Source organism: Hylobates moloch, unplaced genomic scaffold (assembly GCF_009828535.3).
Source record: "Hylobates moloch isolate HMO894 unplaced genomic scaffold, HMol_V3 SCAFFOLD_2, whole genome shotgun sequence".
Lineage (NCBI taxonomy): Eukaryota > Metazoa > Chordata > Mammalia > Primates > Hylobatidae > Hylobates > Hylobates moloch.
The window spans coordinates 175,604,453-175,624,052 of NW_026652277.1; the positions used below are offsets into that span (position 1 = coordinate 175,604,453).

Consider the following 19,600-nt stretch of genomic DNA (forward strand, 5'->3'; position numbering starts at 1 on the left):
ATTTCATCATAAAAATAACTGACTCTGGAATCTTTGCTATTACAAAAATATTTGTCATTTGTGAGGAAAAGGTACAGTAGGTATCAGTGTAGCACAATTACTGGCTTCCGTGAGTCTAATGTGATTTAGGAGTCTGCAGGGGTTAGCTTCAGGGTATATTGTAATTTCAAGACTAGGTTCTTTGTACTTTTACTAGTATTAGAATAAACTTGATATGGAAGTAGTGGCTAATTGTTAAAATAATATTTCAGAAGAGAATATTACTGCCTATCGTGCGAAAAGTAGAGTGTAAATTTTCACTTTTAAACTTTAAATCTCCAGCATTTAAAAAAGAATTTAACAAAAGATACTTTAAAAGATTTGTAGAAAAGACCAGGAAATAACAATGCTAATAGTACTTCTAACTGGGTTGTAGGCTATATTAATAGAATTGGGGCTTAATGGGGCATAGTGACAGCATAGGTTAGGTACATACAATCAAAAAGATGGACCTTTCTCCAGCTGAAGCTAGATTGGGGATGTGTCTGATGTGCATGTCTACACTGCACCTGCAAATTTGTGACTCCTGAATTAAACATACTTCCCTCCCCGTCCTCAGGTCACTCACACAGCAAGTCTTCCCTGGTAAGAGGAAGGTGAAGGTAGTTGTCCCCTTAGAGCAGGACACTCCAAAAGACAGCCTGAAGAGGTTTTGAGCACCCGCTCTGTTTGGCATCCCTGTCTCACTCTCCCATGCATGGCTTTGCTGCCTCCGTGGGGAGTCAGGCGGGAAGAGATAGAGAGTGGCTGGAAAGACCCTGCTCTTCCCTTTGCTGGGGACATAGACCTGTGTGTCCCTTTTCTAAAGTGGGGGGTGATCCTCCCTAACTTGTAGATGATGTTCACTTTGTTCTTGTTTTTGGTCTTTTCAAATACCTTCCATAGTGAATAATCTGTATAAATTGAAAACTGGAAGAAAGAAAAGGGAGTTCAGATTTAGTTCTAAAATGGTTAACTTGGCCAGGCGCCATGGCTCATGCCTATAATCCCAGCAGTTGGGTTTAGGCCGAGGCAGGAGGATCACTTGAGCCCAGGAGTTCGAGACCAGTCCAGGCAACAAGGTGAGACCCCATTTCTACAAAAAAAATCAAAAAGTATGCTGAGTGTGGTGATGTGCGCCTGTGGTCCCAGTTACGCTGGTGGCTGAGGCAGGAGGATGGTTTGAGCTCAGGAGATTGAGGCTGTGGTAAACTGTTTTTTCATCATTGCACCCCAGCCCAGGTAACAGAGCAAGATCGTCTCATAATAACAATAATAAAATGGTTAATTCATCAGCTTATAAAATAGATTTAGTGAGACTAAGTGTGGATTTGACACTCATGAAAGTTTTTTTTACCTAGTGATAAAAGTTTTCTTCTCCTGCCAAGATGTCTGTGATCTTAGTCACTTTATCAGCACATGCCCCTTGACCACTTGAAGGATGAGACAGAAAAATATGAACAAGGAATTATGTGATCGATGGTCGTTATCCATGGCTGTTTGCAGAATGTCTAAACTGCGCTCCAGAGTGGAAGTCAGTGCTGAACTTGAAGGATGAGTCAGTGTTAGCCAGGTCAAGGATGGCAGCGGGCCCTGTCAACAGGCTCAGCCCAGTTTGGGCTGTCAGGGGAAGCCATGTGGGGTGTGTGGAGAGGCAGATAGGACCAGATCATGGAGTACAGTGTCAGCAAGCTTTTTCTGCCAGGGGCCAGACTGTGGAGATTTTCTACTTTGCAGGCCATGTGGAATCTGTTGCCCTGAGTAGTTCTGCTATCGTGGCAGCTACAGGGCAGTTTGTGGCATAGCGTGGCTGTGTTCCAATAAAACTTCATAAAGAAAGGCCTTGTGATGGTGGGTCTGGACAGAGCTGAGGATTTTATTATAGGTGAAATAAGGACCCTTGAGGTTTAAAATGAGGCATGATATGATTAGAGTGCAGTTTTTAAAGTTTATTTTTACAACTCTGGAACATGGATTAGAGACGCTCAGAAGTACAACCAGAGACTAGTAAGTAAGTTGTACTAGTTTTCCCGATGAGAGGTCGTGGAGGCTTACAGTAGGGTCGTGGCAGTGGAGATGATGGGATGGTTTGCTCTGTGTGCAGAGGACAACGGCGTTCTGGAACAGACACCCCGTGAAGGCAGGCATCTTCTCTTGTCCACTATTGAAAGGTTGACAGTTTCTGGTATGGCAGGTACTGATACATATTTGTTGAATGGCAGTTTTTGGATCGGCTTGTGAGTTGCAGTAGTGGATGAAAGAGGGAAGTATGATGAATCTCAAGAAGATGAATCTTGATTCTGTCTTGAGCAGCTGGACATATGGAGGTGTGATTTACAAAGGCAGGGAAACTGAAGGGGGCAGGCATGGTGGCATCAGGAGTTCAGCTTTGAACAGGTCACACTGGAGATGTGGGATGCCTGTTCAGGTGAGTGAATAGATTATCTAGTAGATAGTTGGATAGTGAAGCTCAGAAGGTTAGAGCTAGAGATAAAATTTGGATGTCAGCATATAGATGCTCTGAAGGAAATAAAGACAATGGCCTGTTAATTGGACAGTGTAACATTTTCAGAAATGAAGCATCTGTTAATGCCTTTTCTTGAAATGAGAGAAATGAATCTAGCAGTTTCCTGGCATACTGGATTACTAAATACAGTCCATTTTTTTCCAGTTTACTTGTAATTTCTGGTACTTGGAAAGTCATCTAATACATAACACACTGCCGAGATAACACTGTATAGTTGATAGGTATGTGGGTCTGCTTAAATTATTATAATAGAGTGGAGGTATTTTTGAGATTTCAGAGGTGTATTCTGAGTGCAGGGTAGGGCAGTATACAGGGGGATTTCACCATTAGCCCTGCCCTGCGTCTTACTGAGCCTGTTGGTATGGCGGCGTCACGTAGGATTCTGTTCATGTCTGGGCTTTGCAGTCACGCTGCTGCTGTGCATTCTGCTCCTGCCACTGGCAGCCTTGGAGCACAGAGCACATGGCACCCCCTCTCAAAGCCTCAGTTTCCTTGCCTTTAATATAGTAGTAATAGTTAGAGTTACGTCAGCTCTTCAGAGAGAGAAGCTGTGTCAGGCATGTTGAGCCTGGTATTGGATAATCACCTGCTGTTTGTATTCTTATTAGTCTCATGAGTGTGTGGTATATGTTTTTTCTGCAGAGGAACCTATAGACTTGTGTAGTTAAATTTTACCCCTAGTCATTTGTGTGCTTTTGTTGTTTTCTATAAGCTGTGTGGTTTTTGTATTTGGCCCATTCTTTTTTCCTTTTCTAAACTGGTGTATGGGTTAGCTGCTGTAACGCTGAACCGTGTTTTGATGTTAAGTTCCCTGACTCGCCTTCCACATGGTGGTTAAGTTTTATGAAATCCAGATGATTTGGAAGCAGTGTGGGTATGCAGTTTACTTTTTAAAACATTGCTTTTGGGGAGGATCAGCAGGCTACTTCTTGCTCATCTGTGGGACAACATGATGCTTCCTGTTTAATTTGGATTTTAAAATTACAAACAATTCCCTCCTTTTTATTTTTCTAAGTCTTTTTAAAGTTTAAAAGTACAAAGTGAATAGCGGTCAGCGTGGACTGGTTACGTAAGAGCCTGAATATTGCGTTGGTTCTAGGTCATGTTGATAAATGCCATACAGGGTCATAGCATCCAGCGCAGAATGTGGTGATCCCGGTCTTGAAAAACCAGCTGTCTTGGTTGCTGTTGAAAACTGAGAGAAGTAGACGGTTGATTTTCAGTTCACCAAGTTGTTGTGGTCCCGGAAATGAAAATGTGGTTCTCTGTTGTTGGAAGAACACAGTCAGTGGTGAGTTTCTTCAGGGGGCAGTTGTCGGTGTTCTTGTGCTCACTGTGGTCTTGAAAGAATGCTTTTTCTTTCAATATAACTTGTTTAAACCTGTCAGTAATTAACTTGCTCATGAAGCAACAACCATTTAATGTAGCTTGTAATTACACACTCAGTTTTTTTTTGCTATTTTTGTGCTGCAAATTCTTAAGCTTCATAAAAACATAAGCCTTCTATATGCTTCTTATTTAAGAAAACAGCCATGATATTTCATCCTGCTGGGTGTAATATGGTGAAGGTTGCTTTAAATATGATAACTGCCACTATGTAACTTGCTGAAGACATGGACAAGAATATCCATGATGTAACCTATATTTGGCCCCATTAGGTGGTTTTAACTACAGCCTTTCTCTAAAACCTGTTTTTTCTAAAAGTGAACATAAAAATGACACTTTTAAAAGTACTTAGGATATTTTACTATTTTATTTAAAAATAAATGGTTAATTAATGCCTTATGTTCAAAGTTTATGCTTTTAGACAATGTACTATTTTAAAGTTTTAAAATCTTAAAATCTCGGCTTAAAACATAAGATTCCTATGCCCTAAAAATGAGAGGGTCAAGACTGTTCAGTAACATGCCTTCTCACTGTTTAGGGAGTCAGTTTCCCGCATAAACTGTAATTTAGTCCTTTGAAGACTTTGAGACCTTCTCTTGTGTTCTTTAATGGTCTAATTATGACCACGTGGGAAACACCTAGTCAAACAAATGAAGTCAGGAAATTCCGGGTTCCTTTTTAAAGTTGGTTTCAAAGACCTATTGTGCTTACAGTTTCTTCCATGGAGATACCAGAAACATCTTTCCACAAAGTTGTATGAAGTGACACTGCCCCTCGTGGCTTCTTACGAATTTGGAAGCAATATATTTTTATGTCAAAAGCAAAATAGTAAATTATGTAAAAGAATACTATTTTTACCTAGTTTATAATTTTGGCCTAAGTGCTGATTTCTTGGATTGGCTGAAATACTGAATTCAAGTACGACATTAAAATAACGTAATAGGAACATAAAATGTTGATCCTCTAAAGAGCCATCATAGAAAATGATGATAATTTGTAGAGTTTACCTGGATGTAGAATATTGGCTGTGGGGGTAGCCCAGAGGTTCAAACCGCCCCGGGCTTGCCCCATCTCTCTCAGTGGAATCTTAAGTGATCCAGACCCATCCCCTGCACAGGCCAGGACTCTGGGGAGCTTTGTCAGGAGTGTCAGGGTCGCCTCCAGTGGTCTCTTGTGCCTGAAAATCTGCTGAGTCACACACCACTTTGCGAGGCTAGGGAGAGATGTGCACTCATCCCTGGTGAAATTCACACACCCTGCAAATGTCGCATGTGGTCTTTCGGGGTTTATGGGCCTCCTGCTCCTGCATCCCATCTGTGGGACCACCTTCATTCCCTTCATTTTATGGAGAGGGAAGAGATAGATGTGGTCTGTTGGGTTTGTATTTTATACAAAGCATAAACGAAAACCAGAGCTGGAACTACAGCCTTGCTTATAGATACCAAGCTTAGTTACCTTGCTCACAGCACCAAACCTGCTAGGGGTAACTTACCATGGACTTCCAAGGTTGCTGAATGTAGAATTCATATACAAAGTGAATTTTAGAACTGATTATTTCAAAATTAAGGTAATTCCTACCCAATAAGAGAGATCTTTAGAATGTTTTTAAAACCCAAGCCTGGATTAACTTATCTGACTAGAAATAAAGCAGTTGAAAAACCCCGAGGAGAGCAGCGAGCGGGCAGAGTGTCAGCGAAAGCATGCCTGATGACTGAAATACTTCTGGGCTCTGAGGTCATTCCAGCCACTTATTGTTCTAAAATCACCAGCCAGAGAACCCAGGCTAGGTTTTCTTACCTGAGAACAATAGGGTTGGATTCATGATGATTTGGCCAGCATATCTTTCTTCCTCCTGCTCTTTTTTTTTCTTTTTTGGATTGTGTTTTAATGATGTCTTTATGCTGTTTATCACATTATACTCCCACACGCACTCAGCGTTTGCTTCTGGAATGTTTGAAGCCTAGGCTCCGCCTGACCGAGCCTCCCTGTGCGTGTGGGGAGACTACCTACACTTCTATAAAACCTCTTCTGAAAAGGTGCAGTAAAAGAATTAGAGAAGACATTTGGGGAGCAGTCTTTTCCTTGTTGCCATTTCTCATCGGATGTACAAAGCAACTTATAGGTGCGTGCTTCTTTCTCAGTTCTAGGGAAAGTTGAATGTATAGCAGCTGAGTTATTTCTGTTTCTTATTATAATTTTTGATAACTTTTTGTTCATTTATTGCCATTCTCTCTTGTAACTCATTCTACAGGTAAATTTCAGATACAGCTTTGGTTCATCCTTTTTTTTGTCCTCCTTTCTTCTCTCTCCTCTCCCTCATTAGTCCCATCCCCCCTCTCAAACCCCCTTCTTTCCTTTTTAATGGAAGGAAAGGCAGTTTCAAGAGGCATTTTAAGATTAAAATGTTAAGATCAAACAGGCAGTGATCTTTGTGTTTCCTTTTTGCCTTTTTTTTTTTTTTTAAAGGATACAAGATCTAAATCTTCTGCCAGTGTGTGCTACACGTTGGATATCCTCTGATATGCTGAAATTATGTTGAAGGGCACAAAGGCTGTACATAGCAGTTTGGATGCTGTACTGCAAATGTTCTCAGGGGTCTCCAGATGGGGAAAAGTATATTTAAAAATTTACCTCTGGTATTTAAGTTTGGTTAATTAAATTCCAAAATTGTACTTAATGAAATTTGTAATTCCTGATGCCTTTTGAATCTGTAACTGCTTTTCAGAAGACCTCTGCCTCAACTTTTCTTTAAAGGAACTGATTTGTTAAATGAGGAATGAGTAATCCTGAATAATTAGTTTTGCAAAGAATAAATGGACTAAAATGCAATAATATCTTTTCAAATACCATATTTAGGTACCTTTAAGCAAGTAATCCTTAAAATTATTTAGCCTTTCTGGATTTATCTATAATATTGTGTTCTCAATTTTAATGGCTCTTTTGCTTTTCTCTTGGTTGGAAATCAGGATGTGTAATGTTAGCATGTAAATTATAGTATGGTAAAAATCTTGTTTTTGCCATGTTATCTGCGTAATTGTAAATGTGTTGCTAGTACCTATCATTACTCATAACAAACATACCATGAAAATCTACATTATTAGTGCAGCACTGTCCGATAGAAATATAATATGAGCTACATGGGGAATTTTCAGTTTTCTACTATCTGTGTTTTTTTAAAAAATGAAGTTAATTTTGATACCATATTTTATATTATCTAATACATCAGAAATGTTATTTCAACATGTAGTCAGTATAAAAATCATCAATGAGATAGTTCACATTCTTTTTTCCATACTAAGTCTCTGCATTTCCATATTTCAGTTTGGATGAGCCACATTTTCAGTGCTCTGTCACCACCAGTGGCCTGCCGACTGCTATACTGAACAGCACAGTGTTTAATACCATTTCACTAGTATTCTTGGAACTGTTTCTACATTTCTGGGATTGTTTTTGGTTGGTAACTACATAGCTTACACTCGAATGTTCTACATGCTGACACACAGCAGCAAAGAACATAGAGCTTCTAGGCCTGGCTGTTCTTTCTTAGTTAGAAAAGAAATAGAATTACCATAAAATGAATTTTAATTGTGTACACATGTAAATATAAAGACACTAATTATTTTAATAAGTTTTGAGTTCAGCCTTAATCGACTACATAGATTGTCCATTATTGTTTAGAAATAAGACCTAAATTAAGTGGTTTAATATTTCTGAAATTAAATTGTTTCATGCAGTTTTTTGTTTTTTTTTTTAACTGTAGGCAGTACAATTCTCATTTATTCAAAGAAGTGGGGTAGGTAGTGAGAGCTCCATAATGTTAAGGAATTGTTATGGCTCGACAGACGACAGTTTGCTGAGGCATCTGACCAGCAGCAGAGGCAGGGATGCAGCAGAGCTTCTTTACTCTGCTCTTCCCCCAGTCAGGGTGCACATTCCGGGCCTGCACTGCCATAGCCAGATTGAGAAACCTTGGACAAGTGGACACCTTGTAGTTGGACAGAGACTCTGGTGGTTTGAGTTGAAGGTAATTGCCCATATTGATGTGATACAAATAGACATTTCCTAGAGTTCTTTCATCTCTGGGTAGTCATCTCTAATTTTGTTTTGCTAAGATAATTACCAGTAGAACTGTAATTTCTCCATACAGCAGTTGTAGTTAGAATTTTTATGATCAGTTTATGACTGTGAGCTGCACCTGAAGTATAAGTAGGATCCAAATAACCAGAGGTGATGGGAGGGAAGGGCATGTGAACAGGGCCTGCAGGGTCTGCAGGAAAGGAGTGTGTTCAGAAGGTGCAGGGTCAGCGGACAGGGAATGTGTTCACAGAAACGTCCATGATGCAGAGCAGTCCACGAAGTGGAGGCCCGAATGCCGACCAAAATGTGGATACCTCTTACATTATCCAGATCCTTATTCTTTACTCGCACATCGTTTTGCCTTTCTGTCTCTCTCTAAGAGTATTTTCAAAATATATTTCGTGATGCATTGTCTTGACTTTTGATCAAATTCCACTTTTATGACCAACCTTGAATAGACCTTTTAGATTTTAATGGGTGTTTTGAATTGAGGTCTCTAATAATCATAAATGCTTTTTAAAATTTTTTTGTGGAGACAGGCTCTTGCCATGTTGCCCAGGCTGGTCGTGAACTCTTGGCCTCAAGCAGTCCTCCCGCCACAGCCTCCCAAAGTGTTGGGATGACTCCCACCATGCCTGGTCCTATCATGAATGCTTATTTCCTTAAATGAAAACCTCCTTTTGTGACAAACAGATATACTTATGAATTCAGTTTACTTGGAATTAAAAGAAGTGGTTATTACTTAGAATTCAGATGAATTCTGAATATATAAGAAAATAGAATGTATCTTATTTGTGCCTTTCCTGACAATCATGGATTTGAGTTCCCTTCCTAAAAGGGCACATTGGGTGCCAGAGCCTGAAGTGCTTTTGTATCTATCTTTCTAAACTAGTAATTTTACAGTTTTATTGCTAACCCATATATAATGGGCATATCAGTTGCTTCTTAACTTACTATTCATTCAGTAAAATTACAGACCTCCTCATCTTAGGTTTTTAAAATAGGAAATTGACCAAATTCTTTATTGATCAATGTTAGTAAACTATAAGTCAACCTAATTGAGAAGCTCTTCTGGAAGGGATAGAGCTCCTTATATTCAAGAAGCTTCTAATGGAGTTGGAGGAAGAGCCATTTGCAGAGGTAGCTGTAATGCAGGACACAGTGACTCACTGCTCAAAGAGAACAAAGAAAATCCAATGTGATGAGAACATAAGTGAATGATGATGCCTTCCCTGACACTGGGAAGGTGAGTGGGCTGGCAGGTGAGCCTCGGAGGTGAATGATAGAGAGGATTTGGGCATATACCTTGCATCAGAAAGACGGTGTAGAGAGAACATCAACCAAGTCATGAACATGAGTCAGATAGAATGGGAAGAGGTGAGGGGTGCTTCGGGTGGAGAATGACGAGAGCCATGAATAACTTATGCAGGAAGCTGCTGTGAATTTTTACAGCAGCTGGCAGTTACAAGAGTCTGGTCAGCATAGTGTGAGCTGAGCTGTGCTTCAGGAAATGTGATTGGATGTAGAGAGACCAGAAGATCAGTCATGAGGAGAGCTTCCTCATTTTGCCAGAATTTGTCTGAACTTTATAATGTAAACTTCAGCCTATTTAAAGATAGGGAGTGCAGTCAAATATCAGTAGTACATGATCAATTTTGCTTCCGGATTTAAATTTAGGCATTAAATTTCATATTGCATATAGTATCATAAATTAACTACCTTAAAATGGTAGAGGATTTCGGGTTCTTTAAATACCATGTGCCGTTCATGTGGAGTCCACATGTTCAGCTTGCACGTTGGCTGTCTGCTTGTATGGGGTGGCTAGGAAGGAAAAGAGCCTAGTGGTTGCCCTCAGGTATGTGATTACTGCTCTGAATGAAGGAGTTGAAACATGGAGTAACAGGTGCCACAAAACTGAAGTTTATTGTGAAACTGGAACAAAGACATCTTCCAAAAATGAAAATTGGGAGTGGCAGAAGAGCTGACTGGCAGGCAGCACCAACTGTGTGTGCAGGGTCTTGGGTTTTAGGGAGAAATGAAACAGTCCTGTTCTCGTTTCTGATATCATTCTATTTTATGATTTTATAAAGGGAGTTTTGTTATTACAGTTTGTCTAAGCAACTGTCACTTTTTTGGTCTATATTAATTGTGATCATGTAAAGCATACCAGAAATGGAGGAAGGAGGCTTGATTTATTGTTCTAAAATATATATTTGGTATTTCCTTGTTTATAATAGTATCACTAAAAATGCTGTATTACTAATATTATTGCTAAACATTTTTCTTGTCAGAGATGATAATAATTGGTTATTTTAGTAAAGGGATGATTTTTATTCTTTACAAGGTCAGTATTACATTAACCGGAAGATAATGCCATGTGAAAATGTCGTGAGGTGCCCATTCTCACTGACAGTTGGCATTCTGATGTTCAGTAATCATTGCTTTTCTGTAGTCAGGTAGAAAGTAGAGGAAAAAATAAGTAGTGCTTGGAGAACTTTTTAAAAACCTGACCTAGGGTACCAGCTGGAAGGGAATAGGCATGCAGCATTTTCAGGAAAAGAAAAAAGACTTTCAGTGCTCCAGCTAGAATTATTAGTGGATGACCACAGATAAACTCTGCTGAAGAATAGAAGAAGCTCCCAAATGGCAAGGGTGTTTGTCTGTTTTGTTCATTGATGTGTACATGGAGCTTAGGACAATACAGGCGCTCGATGGATATTTGTTCCGTGAATGAAATTGTCGTTTAAGCAGCCAAGTTGTAGAATTAAAGTTATTCATAAATCATATAAAATTATTAAGTGTGTGAAAAAATTCAGTTAATTAGATTATGTATGAGGGATTACCTGATTTAACAAATAGGGGCAGTCAGGGGGGTGCTATGTCTTAGAAGTATTTTTCTGTAATGTGTCTTAGGTCCCTAGATTCAAGGAAACCCAGCATTGTCACACATAGAGTGAGGCAAAAAGCATATTTATTATTCTTTTCTAAGTGATGTGCTAAAATTCAGAAAGTTGCCGTTTATTGAGTGCCTGCTGTATATTTTATCTTTCATTTTTGAAATTTTAAACTCACAAAAAGCTCAGTCTTGACCAGCTATCTCAGTCATGCTTTTTATGGCAAAAGGATCTGTTCAAGGACCACAAGTTGTATTTGGCTGTTGTGATTTGTGGACTGTGGTGAATGATTTCTAGAGGGAGGTAGCAAGTGGGCCGTGAGGCATCTGGGACTGGGCTGGAGACTTGCATTGAGGTGAGGGTGGAAGCCATCCACAGGACAGATGTGTGGACAGACAGAGGGTTGTAGGGGTGAGGGTGGAAGCCATCCACAGGACAGATGTGTGGACAGACAGAGGGTTGTAGGGGTGAGGGTGGAAGCCATCCACAGGAGAGATGTGTGGACAGACAGAGGGATGATGAGGTGAACAGATGGAAAATTCAGATCAAAAGCTGCAAAGGAGAATACTTGATTTTTCTTTCTGTAGAACTTTTATAAACTTAGTTGCCAGATAATGTAACCACATGAAATTTGAAGTATATAATGCTCTCCAAAATGGAGTTGGTTTGTTAAATTAAGAAATACTATACTGTTTTTAAAATGAGATATGTAATTTTATGCTTACAAAATTTGACCTGCTACAGGCGTTTTGTTTTGGTTTGGTTTGGTTTGGTTTTTCCCTGAAGGGATAAAGGGAGTCAGGATCAACAGTGCTGGCCAGTCAGGCTGTCTTCTGTAAACTTAACTTGTTAACTAAAGGGGACAAATGTGAGTGGCTTCCAAGTGAAAATTACATAGCTCCAGGGTGTTATAGAAAATCTGTTTTAATTAAGTCATTTGTTGAATCATATCTTTGTACCTTTCTGTGCTGTGTTTTTACTCTTACCATGCAGTGCCTCGCAATGATTGAAATGGATTTGTATTTGCCTTCAATCGTTATGACCTAAGGAATTATGCTCAGTTGTATAATCATGTCCATAATATCTAAGTGAGATTTTATGCATAGGACTGCTTTCTTTGATAGTTGCAATAAATTACCCAAAGTTTTGATTGTTATAAGGTTAGGTTTAGTATAGTCGTGGTATCCAAGTAGAATATTGGTGATGCTGAAAATAATTGTATATAGTACTTAAGTCTATCTAACAGAATTTTATTCTTTCATAATATATCAATTCTATGTGAATTGGGTCTTGTTGCTTTGATATTTATTTACAGTTACAGTACATGAGGTATAATACTGATTATTTTCTGTATGATTTTCTCTTACTAAGTTCATCTTACTGTTTGCCACAAGAAGTTTTTTTATCATTTAAAGTCTTAAACTATACGTATGAAAAGAACAAGGGTATAAGGGAGGATATAGGTAAATGGTGAAATGTAAAAATAGTGTACTGAGTTGCTTTTTGTATTAAAATGATTAATAGTATATATCATGCAAGTAGTTTTTAGTTTGCTTACACCTGTGGCTGTTCAGAACTATTCTTAAATTAACTTCAGGATTCCAAGTCTCTATTTTAGTCTCATCATTAACTGATGCATGAATAACTGATTTTTCATACTTCGAATTTTCATGTAAAAAGGAGAACCAGGACTTTGTTGCAGTTATCTGTGTACATGTTGGGTGGTTTTATTTTTGTTTTACTTTCCTGCATAGTGCATTTCTTACAGTATATTTTCAATGCAGTGTTTTTGCCTTGTTTTTGCACTAGGGTGCTGGTCAAGATAAACTAGGAATCTATGTGAAATCGGTTGTGAAAGGAGGTGCTGCAGATGTGGTCAGTATCATTTTGAAAGAAGTAAATTTTCAGTGTGTCATATATTCAGCAAGTGATGTGAGAGATTCTGCTGATACTTTTAGTTATGTAATACTATAGTGTTTGTTGGAAGAACAAATAGGGTATCTACTCATCATTACCTTTTCTTCCTCCCTCTCTCTTTGCTCTCCACCCCTAATCCATGCACACACCTGTGGATTTGCCTAGGATGGACGTCTAGCTGCAGGTGATCAGCTCCTCAGTGTGGATGGACGAAGTCTGGTTGGACTCTCTCAGGAAAGGTATCATTGATTTATTTGCTTGAAGCTTAGTATTAGCATTTTTAGGTGATTTTTGCATTAAATGTTGAAATTGGAAGATAAAAACTGTGCTAAAACGTGTTCATATTACTCTTTACCTTTTTTAGTGTACATGACATTTCACTTGTTATCAAATTATAAATATGTATTTTAATCTAGTACAGTTTCTTTGAAACTTGAAAGAAACATACTCAACCCTCTTTAAATTTCTGAATATTATCTTACTATTCTTAATACGATAACAGGAGATGTGTTTGCCTATTTTCATAGTCAGTTTTCAAAGGAGAAAATGGGTAGTGAGTAAGCTGTCTGGAAGTCAGAACCATTACTCAAAGTAATAGATGAGGCTGTGGAACATGATTTTCTGTTGCTGTGATCACAGCGATTCATGACAGAGGAGGCACTGCGTTTTTGTTTTTATTACATGTGTAATCTTCTTCTCCTAGGGCAGCAGAACTCATGACAAGAACAAGCTCTGTGGTGACACTGGAAGTAGCAAAGCAGGGTGCCATCTACCACGGTCTGGCCACCCTTCTCAATCAGCCATCCCCCATGATGCAGAGAAGTAAGGACCAGTAGGGAAACAACAGTGTTTTACAGTCATGGCCTCTTCAAATAGTCACAAAACCCCCATGGAGGAGGTACTGGTATTACTATTGCCCCAGTTTTAAAGATAAAGAGATTGAGGATGAGAGCGCTTCAGCACAGTGCCTGAGATTCCCATGTGAGCCTTCTGACCATGGAGCCCACACTGTGAGTCACCAGGCCCCCTCCCTGTCACCAGGAGCCGTTTAACTTCACCCCCACAGGGCTGGTTGACTGCTGGTGAGCTTCCCTAGGCCCAGCACATAGTAGGTGCTCAGTAGAGAATGAATGTGATGTGTTAAGGATGAACTGGGAAAAAAACTAAAGAATGAATGAATGGATTTTCAGTTTTGATTGGCAGACTCAGAATTTAAAGTGTTTAAAGAATAAGTTCAGTTCTTCACTGAAGAAATAGGCATTTATTTGTATATGAGTAGTTACCTTAGTCCTGCATTTGCTGAGATAAGGCATGATGATCTCATTCTGTATACAGCCATGCATCACCTGGCAAGGGGGATCCATTCTGAAAAATTCGTCCTTAGTTTATCTCATCATTGTGTACACATCACAGTGTACTACACAAACCTAGATGGTGTAGCCTATTGCTCCTAGGCTGCAGACCTGCACAGCATGTCACTGTACTGAATACTGCAGGCAACTGTAATTCATTGGAAACATATCTTAACATAGAAAAACTACAGTTAAAAAAAAAAAAAGTGTAAAAGAGTAACAATGCTAGACCCGTAGAAGGCCACTTACCCTGAGTGGAGCTTGTAGGATGGAAGTTGCTCTGGGTGCATCCGCGAGTGAGTGGTGAGTGAATGTGAAGGCCCAGGACATGGCCATGACTACTGTGGACTTTATAAACACTGTACACTTAAGCTACACTAAATTTACAAATATATATATATATATATACTTTTTTTACTATATAAAATTTTAAATTAAAAACTTTTGACTCTTGTAATAACACATGGCTTAAAACACAAACATGTTGTACAGCTGTACAAAATATTTTTGTTCTTTCTATACTTTATAAGTGATTTTCTATTTTTTTTTATTTATCTTTTCATCTTTTTGGTTAAAATCTTGTACATAAGCACACACATTAGCTTCGGCCTGCACAGGGTCAGGATTATCAGTGTCACTGGTGGAAGACCTCCACATCTGGTCCCACGAGAAGGTCTTCAGGGGCAGTGACATGCCATGGAGCCGTCACCTCCTGTGGTGACGATGCCTTTTTCTGGAAGGCTTCCTGACGGACCTGCCTGGGGCTACTTGACCATTAACTCTTTTTATAAGTAAAGGGAGTACACTCTAAAATAACAATAAAAAGTATAGTATAGTAAAATATATAAACGAGCAACCCAGTCACGTATGACATTATCAAGTATTATATACCGTGTATAATTGTATGAGCTATACTTGTATACAGCTAGCAGTGTAGTCTGGCATGACCACAGACACAAGGAATCACTGTACTACAACTTTACACTGGCTAAGATCATTTATAAGATAGGGATTTTTCAGCTCCGTTTTAATCTTCAGAGACCACTGTCACGGATGTGGTTTATCATTGACCAAAATGGGCTTATTTGGTTCATGACTGTAATTCACTTAAACATCTTAATTATTTAAATAATTTATTTTTTGGAACTGTGGTTTTATAGCTACATCAAAAATCTCAGGATAAAATCAATACAAATTTAGGGCTTTTAAAATAATTAGTTTCAACACAATAGGAGAAAACCATTGTGATTCATAGCACACCTTGTTAAATGTATACATAGACTTCTAAATATGGCCTTTATGGCTTTCTCCTCCGTAAGGCAGGATTCTAGAAACCTCACAACCCAGAACCTCCAGTTGGTACCTAATAGTAATAAATCACAGCCACAGCCAAGGCATCAGAGAATGTGACCTGCTGCTTATTGAAGCAAACACACACCACCCAAGGGGCATCTCAGCAAAACCTAGTGTGATATTGTCTGCCTTGCTCAGCATGTTTTTTACTTTTTATGTAACAGAGAACTTAACATCTTGGTTGTCTAATTTCTTAGTTTGTGGTCATTTAAAAGAAGCAAACTAGAATGTAAGTTAGAAATCACAGAGGGAAGCTGTGAACAGTAGATGATAAACCAGGGTGAGCAAGCAAAAAGGAGGAGAACTGACAGAAGCGGCCGCCAGGAGCGGAAGGCTCACGTCACATGACGGCTGCTCATATAACATGATGGCTGCTCAGAACGACGACACCGGGTGATTAAAAGTTCAGATATGTTTCTACGAAGTCAGGGAAGCGTATATATCTTTATTTATTTTTTTAAAAATACTTTAAAAATGGTTCGATTTGTTGCTTACAACAGTGAAGTTTCAGTTAACGAGAAAATAAGCTTTGAAAGTGTTTATCTTCCCGTCATTATCAATTAAGTAAAAATATTTTCTTTATTCTCAGTATATTTATTTAAAAGCTGTTTTATGATTCTGTAGGAAGAATTGACCTTTATCACCTTATTTCTTATGCTAAGAACAATTCTTAGGGAATTTTAATGATAATCAAGATGTTGAAAATAAAATCTTAAGAGATACTGAATATGCTTTGATTCCAGTTTCAGATCGTCGTGGCTCAGGTAAACCCCGACCAAAGAGTGAAGGCTTTGAGCTCTATAATAATTCAACTCAAAATGGGTCTCCTGAGAGTCCTCAGCTGCCTTGGGCAGAATATAGTGAACCAAAGAAATTGCCTGGTGATGACAGACTGATGAAAAATAGAGCTGATCACCGTTCCAGCCCCAACGTAGCAAGTAAGAGTGACACTTTTTTGCTTCCTAAGTACACTTGTGGTCACAGTCTGAAGTGAGAGGAGGCACTTTGTGGTTTGTTAATTATTAAAATTATTCTCTGCAAACATTGGCTAACTAGGATATGGTTTTCATAAGGGATATCATAAGTAACATTTCTCTGACAAAAACTAAGATGGAAAAACTTTAGATTCGGTTGATCCCATAAGCAAATACATTAATAACATCTCTATTTGGGGTTGGTAAATTACCAAGAGAAACTAAAATATTTTTTACTTTTTTTTTTTTTTTTTTTGAGACGGAGTCTTGCTCTGTCTCCCAGGCTGGGGTGCAGTGCAGCGGTGCGATCTTGGCTCACTGCAAGCTCCGCCTCCTGGGTTCACGCCATTCTCCTGCCTTAGCCTCCCTAGTGGCTGGGACTATGGGCGCCCACCACCACGCCCAGCTAATTTTTTGTATTTTTAGTAGAGACGGGGTTTCACCATGTTAGCCAGGATGGTCTCGATCTCCTGACCTCGTGATCTGCCCGCCTCGGCCTCCCGAAGTGCTGGGATTACAGGCTTGAGCCACCATACCTGGCCAATATTTTTTACATTTTTAAAGGGTTGTTAACAAAGAGAAGAAGAAATAATAGAAGGATATGCAGCAGGAGACAAAGGCTCACAAAGCCTAAAGTATTTACTTTCTGGCCTGTTACCAAAAATGTTTACCAGTCCCTGGCCTGATACACAGAGCTACAAAGGTTTTTTTGTAGCTCTGGGCTCTGATGATTTAAAAGATGGATGTGGATATGACAAGACCTGATTTCTCATCTGCCTTGATTTTTTTTTTTCGTCTGTATACTAGATGCTCACTAGCAGTATGAAGATGAATGAGGTCTTTAAGGAAATTTTATGTTATATATAGGTTGTTTATTTAATATTAAACTTTTTCCCCCCCCTGACTTGAACAGATCAGCCTCCTAGTCCTGGAGGGAAAAGTGCATATGCCTCTGGAACAACAGCGAAGATAACATCTGTCTCTACTGGAAACCTCTGCACTGAGGTCTGATTGATTGATAAGCAAAAGGCTTCTACTGCACTTCCATACTTAGAGCTCCCTTTGGACATCTCAGTTATCTAGTACAATTTTTACTCTGAATTAGCATTGATTATAATTTCTAAATTTGCAGTGTTTTATCTTTTGATTTTTAATATACTAGTCAGGTAAATCAGTTTTAAATTAATAAGTCTGGGCAAAATGAAATGTTATTTATTCTCAGTATGGATCAAACACTTTTTAATGCAGTATTTAACATACACTATTTTTTAAATTTTAAAACAGATCATTGAAAATCAGGTTAGTCTGTATGGTTGTAAAAAGCTCACTTTTTTTGTTCTTTACATTTTACAGGAGCAGACGCCTCCGCCTAGACCTGAAGCCTATCCCATCCCCACTCAGACGTACACCAGAGAGTATTTTACCTTCCCAGCTTCCAAATCCCAGGATCGGATGGCTCCTCCTCAGAACCAGTGGCCAAATTATGAGGAAAAGCCACATATGCACACAGATAGTAATCATTCCAGTATTGCAATTCAGGTTAGAAATCAAAGATTCCACACACTTTTCTCACCTCTCAAGGAGTAAACACTAAGTTCTGAGACACAATTAATATTTTCTATAGAACAGCATTGTTGGCCTTTTGTTTTTCCTTTAATGGTTTTGTGGTTAAGTTTGAGGAAAAAAGGAGACAGGATAGAATACTTAATAAGAAAAAGGATTATTTGTTCTCTGATGTTTAACAAAATGTTAGGAATATAAGGCCTTACAATTTTTAAGACAAAGTTCACTGATTCTAGAAGTGAGAAATTAGAACTCAAGTGGTATATTTTGCACTGTATCAGGAGCTGTCCCTGCCTGTGGGAGCTCATGGTGTGGCAGGGAAATGAGACAGACACATCAGACACAGCATGGTTAGTGCTGTGGGAGAAGAGGCCCCAGCAGGGGATGGATTTTCTCAGTCTTGGACGACAACCTGGGCACAGCTGTATGCACGGAAGGGCCTTCCAGGAGGAGGGAAAGGCACAGAGATGTGTAGTAGTTCAGCAGGAACCCTGAGTAGAGGTGAAGGGGGTGGCAAGATCTAAGGCAGTGAAGATAGGCGGGGCCAGGCAGAAGGACTTGACATGACAGTTAAGGAATTTTGATTTTTGTCCACATTAGTAGACGAGAGATGCCAATCTGAGTAGTCAAGCTGGAGAACGTTATCAAATGTGGTTTTCTTTTTAGAAAGATAACTGTTTGTATGGTGAAAGATTGAGAGAAGAAATTAAAGGTATGCTTAAAAATAGGTACATTCTAGGATCTGTAACAAATACATGCCCTGGATCGCAAATGCTCTAGGAATTCTGAAGATCGGCATTCTTAGAGTGGTTGGAAAAGATAAAATTCAGAGTTGAGGTGGAATTTGAGCTGAGCCTTGAAGAATGAGAACAGTAGGCAACGGAGAGGGGATTGCACTGAGGAGACGGATGCTGTGATACAGATGAGGAGGATCCTGTTTTCTGAGGGCAGAAAAATGCTCCTCAGGCCACAGGTGTTGGCCATCAGGAGATTTCATCTTGGCCTTTTGTTTGGCGTGCTGGTCCATCCTGTTGTTTTCCTAGGTGGGCCTGATCACCTGCAATGGCCCAGTCTTGGGAGTTTTGGACGCACTCTGTAACCAAAAGCTGGAGTTATCTGGGAGAAGGTGTCTTTCTCCAAATTTCTCTTTAAAAATTGAGTAATTTTATACCCCAGTCCGTCTAGTATCTTTTGTTAGAACTTAGGAGAATCTGCTTCCCATATGTCAAGACAACCCAATTTGTAGTGCATACATTGAATCCCATTTTTATGCACAATATTTCCTGTTCTGTGGGGCTGGCATTACGTCTTCACATTTATAGTATACAGCTGCTACTTGTTCCTACCTCACAACATGGATAAACAATACCTAGAGGAGAGAGTTGAGGAACTGAGAGGCAGGCCAGAGTGTGGAATGAAAAGTTATGATGGGGTTTAAGCAGGGAGGTGGAGAGTGCGAGCCAGCAGCTGGGGCCAGTGCAAAGTCTTAAGGGAGGAGAGAAGTGACTCAGGTCAGCCCTTCTAGCAGCAGGGAGTGGC

General features: G+C 39.3%; 1 protein-coding gene across 10 annotated transcripts in view; it reads left to right on the forward strand.

The window, feature by feature from the left end:
- Positions 1 to 19,600, forward strand: part of AFDN (afadin, adherens junction formation factor) — a 146,774-nt gene that overhangs the window by 105,282 nt on the left and 21,892 nt on the right. For all 10 annotated transcript variants that reach the window (XM_058435686.1, XM_032162496.2, XM_058435687.1 and 7 more), the window contains 6 exons: positions 12,712 to 12,777; positions 12,985 to 13,058; positions 13,523 to 13,641; positions 16,268 to 16,462; positions 17,412 to 17,503; positions 17,852 to 18,037. In XM_058435686.1, the coding sequence (XP_058291669.1) occupies positions 12,712 to 12,777; positions 12,985 to 13,058; positions 13,523 to 13,641; positions 16,268 to 16,462; positions 17,412 to 17,503; positions 17,852 to 18,037 (732 nt within the window). The remainder of the gene's footprint in view (positions 1 to 12,711; positions 12,778 to 12,984; positions 13,059 to 13,522; positions 13,642 to 16,267; positions 16,463 to 17,411; positions 17,504 to 17,851; positions 18,038 to 19,600) is intronic.